The sequence below is a fragment of the Hippoglossus stenolepis genome, chromosome 1, assembly GCF_022539355.2.
Source record: "Hippoglossus stenolepis isolate QCI-W04-F060 chromosome 1, HSTE1.2, whole genome shotgun sequence".
NCBI classification, from domain to species: Eukaryota; Metazoa; Chordata; class Actinopteri; order Pleuronectiformes; family Pleuronectidae; genus Hippoglossus; species Hippoglossus stenolepis.
The window spans coordinates 25,194,731-25,203,546 of record NC_061483.1 but is presented as its reverse complement, the minus strand read 5'-3'; the positions used below and the strand labels follow the sequence as shown (position 1 = coordinate 25,203,546).

General features: G+C 39.9%; 1 protein-coding gene across 1 annotated transcript; it reads right to left on the bottom strand.

The window, feature by feature from the left end:
* Positions 1 to 48: 48 nt before the first annotated feature.
* Positions 49 to 8,477, bottom strand: LOC118105013 (AP-3 complex subunit sigma-2). Its single transcript, XM_035152384.1, has 6 exons — positions 8,247 to 8,477; positions 7,823 to 7,914; positions 6,588 to 6,699; positions 5,734 to 5,805; positions 3,516 to 3,623; positions 49 to 1,153 (listed from the first exon to the last, which is right to left on the bottom strand). The coding sequence occupies exons 1-6, from the start codon at positions 8,313 to 8,315 to the stop codon at positions 1,028 to 1,030; spliced, it is 579 nt and encodes a 192-aa protein (XP_035008275.1). The 5' UTR covers positions 8,316 to 8,477; the 3' UTR covers positions 49 to 1,027.
* Positions 8,478 to 8,816: the final 339 nt, after the last annotated feature.

Genomic DNA, 8,816 nt, shown 5'->3' with positions numbered 1-8,816 from the left:
AAAATGTTTGCTGTGACTGAGTTTGTGAACAAGAAAGCAAAGCCACTGTGTATTTTCATTCATTTTAATTTCTTGGCAGGGAGCGTCTTTAACATGGAGACATATTTCCTTCCTCTGGAGGCTTGACAGGATTTTATGGTTTATCTACCAGCAGACTATGGCTCGGATACGAGTCTGATTCTATCAAACCACTAAATAAAACCATGAGACATAATCACGCTGCAAGATTGGTCAACATAAGTTTGTCACATCTCTGAACAGATGTTTGCAAGCTCGTATCATGACCTCAATCACACAGCTTTTACATTTGCCATAGTGAGCACAAGCTGCACCCAGGGGAACAACCGCATTATTCACAAATCACAAGGATGTCCACATACACAATATATTACAGAGAAGGGAAAATAAATTGTGACAGCAGCCAAGCACAGGAGTCTAATCCCAGCTGGCATGAACACCCGCCTGGAACAGAAGATAAAGATGTGTTTAAGTAATTATAGCCCGATGCAGAAGCCAAAGGGTCATATTACAGTGAACTGTGCTCATTCCTTCAGACAGGAGGGAATGTTTTCAGAACAGAGCAACCGGTGATGAATGTCAGGGATCTGGAAGAGTTGTGCAGGAAAATACACACGGGATCTATGGTCATTTTTCTTTTGGAGAGAGCAGGAAATCAACAGGACAGCTACACAACACACACACACACACACACACACACACAGAATAACAGAAAGTGTAAAGATACTTATATTAATTCTTCTTGTGGCTTTATAGAGACAAATTTTACATCATTGTACAAATCCTTTGTAACTATATTTGCATACAGCAGAACTCAAAAGCAATCCGCAGCTTATCTCTTGTACATGAAAAGACTGGAATGAGGGGGAGAGTGAGCTGCTGTGGTTCTGAAGTACATATATAAAATCTGTTTTCTCAGTCTTAGCTACAGAGCTGGGCGGACGGGGACAGCAGAGAAATGGAGACATCAGTAGTACATCGGCCCTGCAGAGCTCAGCTGGGATGCTTCTCAGAACGGGGAGAGGCTCGGGACTTTGATATTGATGTCTCCGATGTTGATGTTGCGGGGAATCTCCGGCAGGTTCATGTTCTTCACAGCAGAAACGGCGCGAGCTGGAGCGGCTGATAGACCTCCCTGCCCGAAACGAAACACACAGAAAATAAAGATACAGTGGGTGGAAGTCTCATGTGATTAAAGGGAGCGTCTACATTATTCTGATGACAGTTGTTGTCTATAAAGAATCCTGATGAAAGTAGACACCAACAGTGTTTTAATGCATACCACTTGATTTTTGGAAAGAATCCAAGTCATGGGAGCGTGAGTAAACAACTGACCCAGCTCTGTCCAGAGGGTGGCGACAACATTCCAGGTAGTCGCTGTTCCCGGCCAAGAAATAGTCAGATCCATGGCCCGCTATAAAACTTAAATCTGACACTTACCTTGGGACAGAGCCAGGCCAAACGTTTCCCCTTTAAACTAATCGTCTCCTAGCTGTATCTTCAGGTGTAGCATACAGGCATTAGAGTGGATTAATGCTTTTATCTTACTTTCTAAAAAGGACAGCAAGATAAGAGTTTTTTGCAAAATGTCAAACTAGTCCTTTAATCTCAGAAAGAATCAAAGTCACATTTCTTTTTCCACAACATCTGTGTTTGACTTTTTGTGTTTTTCACTGTGTTTATTTCACATTTATCAATGTGATGCTTTTACACAATCTATTCTCAAATTTCATATCCACTGTAGGAGCCTCCCACAAGCACTTGAACGCATCAAAACAAGAACCGTCCGGACCCCAGCCTGCATTACACAACAACAGACACAAAAAGGTTTTGGCATAAAGACAACAGTAGCTCTGCAGAGCCAGACCTATCTCCAAAGTGCTGTGTCAGAGATGGAAATTGGGCTCAGGTTTGCTTAGCTGCTTTAAACACACACTGAACTCCAGAGATTCTCCACACTTTCCCCGGAGGAGAGGGAAGTGTGAGCGCACGTGTCAGAGTGACATTGGATTCAATGCGAGCGAGTGGGGGGTTGATGACGCTTATAACACGCAACAGATGCACAAATGAAAAACACACAAAAAGAAAAGAAATATCTCTTGCTGAAAAAACAGTGTCATACACGTAGAAGACACGGAGGAAGTTCGTGGTGATAAGAGAAGACACCGGTGTCTGTGTGTTGTAAAGAAAATCATGTGATCTATGTTACTTCTTGCCTCTGCCTGCTGCACCCGACTGCTCCACCTATCGCCTGAATAATGTGTTGTAGATGTTGTGATCGCATCTGTGCAGAAAACCTCCCGTTGCGTTGTTCATGTGTGAAAAGCAAACTGCTTTAAAGTCCAGTCCAGATTATCTGGACTTTATCTGCAGGTCATGTCTGGAAACGGTATTTGTTGGTTTTGGAACATTGTTTAAGTGGAACATGTGATGAAAAAAATGGAAAATTCCTCATAATAAAGACGTTATGTTAAATGTGTCATTGTACAATTCTATTCTAATTTTCGTCACAACTTTCCATTTTCACTGTGTTAGTTAAGCAGCTCTTGCGGTTTCCTGTGGTGAAGGTTAATTCGAAGCTGAAGAGGAGAGCAGGTTCACAGTCTACATCTGATCAGTCCAACTAAGGTAACAGTGACTGAAAGACAGAAAGTCTGATTTGCCCTTTTGTTTCATTTCAATTATTCAGTTTGAAATTGTGTTCATGTGGAGGAAGGTTAATTAGTCAGTATGAGTGACGCACAGTATCTGTCCTGCAGTCCTAACTTTCAGTTGACAGGGAAGCTGTGGTAGCTGTAGCTAAGAAATATGTTGATTTAAAGAGATCTTTAAAGGGGGCGTACTCCTGCATATGAGAAAGACACTGTTTAAAACCTTCTACAGCTTCAGACAGAGCTGTGTGAAATGTGATGTCACATGAGTCAACTTAAAACTACAAGTTTGACAATGAAAAAAACATGGATGCGATGTTTGAACGAGGTGAGCTGACCAGACCTCTGTCACTGCTCCTCATGTCTGCTCGAGGCTCAAGGCTTCATTAGTTACTGTAAGTTTAACATTACCAACTTTATGATCAGAGTATCCTTATTTTGCTATTCCAATTAATCTAGCTACTTAACTTATTTAGTTATGTGGAAAGGTGACTCCCCCATTCTTAGCGACTGAGCCTACTAAGCTCTGATTGGTCAATTGTTTCCTTAATATAATGAGACTGGTCTCACTGGTTCTACCGACACATTTGAATTTCTGACCGAATCTGAGATGTGGACAAAGAAGGTCTGTTTGTGTTTAATGTGTTTAGTTTGTTAAGGTTCAGGTCTGCAAGTTGATTTCAATAGTGACTGGTCGCTAAGGCTGGGAAACACATAGCTCTCCCTTCAACCTGAGCTTTGGAAAATTATCTTTAATAGTGGAAAACTACACGACTTAAAATTTATGAGCTGAACTGGGCAAAACAAAATCACTGGCATGGGTGTTAAATGTGGTAATCCACTGACCTCAGACTTCTCCATGCGGTTCTGCAGCTCCACCTGAGCCACAATCTCGTTCATGTTGGTCTCCAGCACCATGCCTCCCATCACCACTTCCTGCAAGATATAATGGACCTGCAGACAAACCCAACACAGTGGTTAATACGAAGCTTGTAAAAAAAAAATGACAGTCTCTGTGCATGCTCGCTGTCACTTAATATCTAAGATGACACTGCAACGTCACTTTGTGATTTTGATGAAAATTCAATAATAAAACATGGATTAGACAACACACACTGGCTGCGCCACATGGCAGCCAGATGTAACTATGTTAGTTTTCAGTTGATCAATCGTGTCTTGTTTAACCTCTCAGCTCTTGTGTGTTTTTGTTTTACCAAAGACATGACAGAGGTATAAAAGAGTCCAGTTCTCTCTGGAAAGTAGCTGCCACTGACGGCTCATTGGGAGACAGTCTTCAGTTTCAGTCTTGAGTTTAGATTTGTGAATTCCTGTGGGTGGAAAACATTTTGGGGAACATGAGACGGTCTTGCACAGCAGACCTTATTTGTGGTTAAGGATGATAAACGGGAAAGAGTTCCCTGCAAAAGCTTTGAAGCTTTAAGTCAAGCTTCATTCCTGATTTTCATCTGGCAGAGAAACAATTGGATAATATCTGTAACAGCAGCCTAAGTTTCTTGATTTGTTCATCTGTGCATAACAGGTTAATAATACAAAGTTTGTTTTAAATCCCTTCACATGTATCTAAATTACACATTTATGATGCATGTCAGTGTTGTCCGGCTAGCAAGGCTTTGAAAGAGCAACATGTTCTCATCCGTGCACAAGTTTTTCCAAGTTTCATCTTGGGAACATTCCTCAGGCAAAACCCCACTGCACCACATGACATCAATTTCCTGCTGGGAAAATTCAATCAAGATGGCCGAAGATGTTTCTGATTAGACTCCAGCAACACTTCAAGCTCAGCTCCAAGTTCCTGGGAGAGAAAGGAGGCCTTGTTGTTGCCTGAACAATGCACAGCTTCATTCTAAAAGGAGCCTGGGCAGAATTTAAATGCATTTTTCGAATCCATCATCCGAAAAAATGGTAACCTTGAACTCTAATGTTTTTCTTTTTACCATTTCTAGAGCAGGTCCCCACGTTTAAACAAGATGCAGCTCCCAGGCACAGACATTTTCACTTCTGAGGTCAAACATTTCGGAGCTGCAGAATCGCTCTACATCATCGTGTCAGGAGCCTGGTTTGACTTACGGTATGAGTACAAATCCTCTCCCCACACACCAAAGAGAACTGGACCATTTATAGCAATGCAGCTGCTCCTGAGAAGCAGCTGGGTGCATGGAAGAGACGTAAAAACACCACTGCACTGCATACCTCAGGATATGTTTCCCTATAGGTCATTCATAAAATAATGAATACATATTAAATTACACTCGTGAACCTTTTGTTGAATATGAATGGTAAAAGCATTTACATTATATTTCTGTGCTGGGATTGGAGCACACAAAAGTATGTAACTTTCTCAACGTGAGGTTTTTCATTTTTGGATGCATATAACAGATCTAGAGCACAACGCCCTTAATGTTTTTAGTCTCATGGATGCTAGTAACCTCAAGGTACAGGCTTACAGTAAGTGTCTGACCTAAGTCTGAATCAGAAGGTAGACCGAAAACATATATGAGATCACTAGATCACTTCCTCAAATTTTAAAACAGTCACTGGCAAAGAAACAGCAGAACTGGATGAATAATTGTCCTCAGTTAACCACAGTTACGTCACCACTTCCAATAGCTCCTGCACAGTAAAAAACTGAATTTTGATACTTCTATTGTGAACATGAAGTGTTGATTCTGCATTGACAGCAAATTAATCACATGCAGACATTTTGTAGTTCTGTAGAAATAACAGTGAATGTTGTTCTGAGACTGGAAAGGGGCCATAGTTCAGTAGATCAAAGTCAATGTGGCATGCACGATACTAGAGTGGCTGCTAATTCTCTAAAATATTATTTAAAAAAGCATGACAAATATGTGACAAAGTAAAAGGGGTGAAAAATCACATCCTCTATTCAGAGAAGCTGAAAACCTTTGGTATTTTTTAAGATAACTGAAACCATTGGTCGCTATCAAACTACTTGTCAATTACTCTACTGATCACCACAGTTCTACACAAAATAGCACTGTGCCGAGGAAACACGATTGAAAAGGCTTCCTTCACTGCCACTCACCTTGTCCATGTGGAATATGAGGTCCAGCTCACAGACGTTTTCAAAGCATTTATCCAGCGTTTCCACAAACACCTGCAGCGAAGAGGATTTGTTAAGTCATCACTTATAAAACAAACAGCAACACGTAGAGAAGAGTGAACCTACACATGTAATTAAAAAGGGTCATATTGGGAAGATTATAATTGGAGATTATAATTACATTGGAGGGCATAACAAATATTGGATCGCCTCAGGAATATAGATTATCTTCTGTTGCAATGACTTGTGCTTCACACTAAACATCAAACTACAGAAAGAGTGATTTGAGATATGATTCCAGTACTAATGAAAAAGTTAAGGTTAAGGCCATACAGGTGGATCAGAACAAACATTTAGGTTTGATAAAGGTTAATGTGCTTGGTTCAAAAGTGTTAAGTGAGTACACTGATCAAAACAATGTAGGAGAGATGTTTAAGGAAAAGGTTAAGGCATTAAGATATCTTTGCTGAGCTGTGTGTACAGCCTGCGTTTGTGATATTGGGGTTTCCTCCTTTATATTTTGTTAGTTGACAAGTTTTACATTCAAAAAGATTTCAATTGAACAGGAGAAATATTTTCATTTCCAAATTACACCAGCAATTAAAAGTACGAAAGTAAAGGGGTCAATGAATCGTCTTTCTCAAGATGAATTAAATACAGCATCATGTAGTGGAAAGCAGTTTGTGTAGTAGTTCAAGAGAGAGACAGCGTGTTCTTTTCTACTTGGGCATATTTGTATGATGGAACAAAGGGGTGCTGTGGAAAAAGGGAGGTTTTACCTCAAAAACCACATATTCAATATACTTAAGGAGCAGTTAAATAAAGCAGAAGGCGACCTGGATCAGGTCCAGAATGCCGAGCTCGCTCTCAGATGAGTCCACACAGAAGACAAAGTAGAGAGTCGCATAGTGTCGGTAGATCAGCTTGTAGTCGGAGCCACCGATGAGACTGAAAATGGATATAAATGTTACATTCCAAGAAAATCCCACTTGTAAAACTAATAAATGCATCTTGTGTATTATGTAACTGTATTAACAGACAGGTTTATCATTATCGTGTGAAGTAGCTGATCAGAGAAATGGTATGTGTGTTTGCCTCCATCTAATGGTTAAAAAAGTGATACTGCATCTTCAGTCTGCCCCTGGCTCTGCTTTGATGCCAAGATATGTCAGCTTCTGTCCTGGCATTGATGTTAGTAAAGAAAAAAAAAAACTGACTCTGTGTTTACAGTCGTTAAAGTTCTGTCAAGATGTCATAACATATCATAACTGAAATTACAGGTCCGCCTATATGGCCCTGCCAATATAAACGTGAATGTCTCCAAATGTACACATTCTTATATCAATCACATTACTTCTGTCTTTCCATTTTAAAAAAATTGGAACATAATGAAGTTCAGCTGCAGCTTTTCTGCAGCTGTGCATTGAACAAGCACATCCAAGGCACTTTTTAAATGCTCAGAAGGACCAAATATCTGCTCTGTTCTTCACATGTCATTGTGTTTTAATACAGATTTGCATCAAGCAGTATTTTACTTGTGAAAGATCAAGTAAATAGACACAAATGTACTCCAGTAAAAGTACAGCATTAACTTTTCTATTTGAGTAAAGGAAAGGAAGTACTTGCTTTTAAATACACTTACAGTATCAAAAGTAGAATAACTTGCAGAGTGTAGCCTATTTCCTGATGTGATGGTCAACTACATCAGTAACTGTGCCTAGAGTATATTTAGTTAAATATAAGAATAATACAGACTCTGTCATATTAATACAGAATGATGCTACTGAATACATTTGCATTGTCATAATAATTAATGGCTAAATCTCTGCAGTAGCCTCTACAACATTAATGCATCTCTTTCCTCTCATTGATGGAGACATGGTCTAATATTACCTGAAAACAACACACATGTAACATAACGCCTTATGGGTATGTCGTGGAGTGGAAAACACAGATATTTGCTTCTGTATGTAGTGAAGTCAAATTGAATATATCCTGAAAATATTTATTTTTAAGTACAGATACATGAAGTGAATGTTTCCTCCCACCACTGGGAAACAGTGCTACTTGCCTTCCACCCTCCAGGAAGTTACAGACATTATCGTCTCTCTTCGAAACCAGATGGAAAGTCTCTCGAATGATCTGCTGCTGCATGTCCTCTGCCTGCAGGACACATGTGGCACACTCTGGTTAATATCCCACCTGCAGGCACGGCCCCCATCGAGCTGACTGATAAAGTAGCACAAGTTACATAGGGACCTTATGGCACCAAAAGAAAACAAAGCAGTTACAAGCTACGACAATGAGCTCAAATCTGAGATTTAGAGATCACAGGCAAATAGTAACAACGCATCTCTACAGTGTAAAAACGACTCGTGTGTTATATGTTGGTGAAATCATGTGACATGTCTACTAACACTGTCAAACGAGGGAGTAAAGACAGCTGTATATACAAACATGCTAATGTTGTGACGATCAGCCCCAAACATACTCACAAAATACTGATAGAATCGAATCAGCCTCGGTTTCCCGTGGTTGTTAAATATCAAAATGGCCTTAATCATTGTTACTCTTCAAAGTTTTGGATCCACTATGTGAAAAGATTCATAAAATACTACGATTTTGTCTATTTTGACAGCATTAGCTACAATGCTAAACGTCCTCTCAGCTGCCCGGATGACTAAATTGGTAACATCCGGTTGGGTCGCCACATTCACCAGTCGGCCTCGAACGAACAACACAAATCTTTCGTTCCGGACAGAGACCTTTCCGTCATTTAAATATCCCTGTTGCACCCAAGGAGAAGTTGAAATTGTATTTAATAATAATACGCTTTTTTACGCATTATTCAACGATCTAAGTGAGTATACAGCACATATTGTGGCTTAAAATCACTCACAAAAAGTGTAATCCACTACCTGAATTTTGTATTGTTTCTCTGACTCCTACAAACATTGGCAGAGCTGTTATTTATACCTAGTGATCCTTAAAGACACCATATGCTGTAATTCATGAGCCTTGTAGTGAATGAAGCTCATTGTCAGTTGTTTTTTGACACTTTGTAT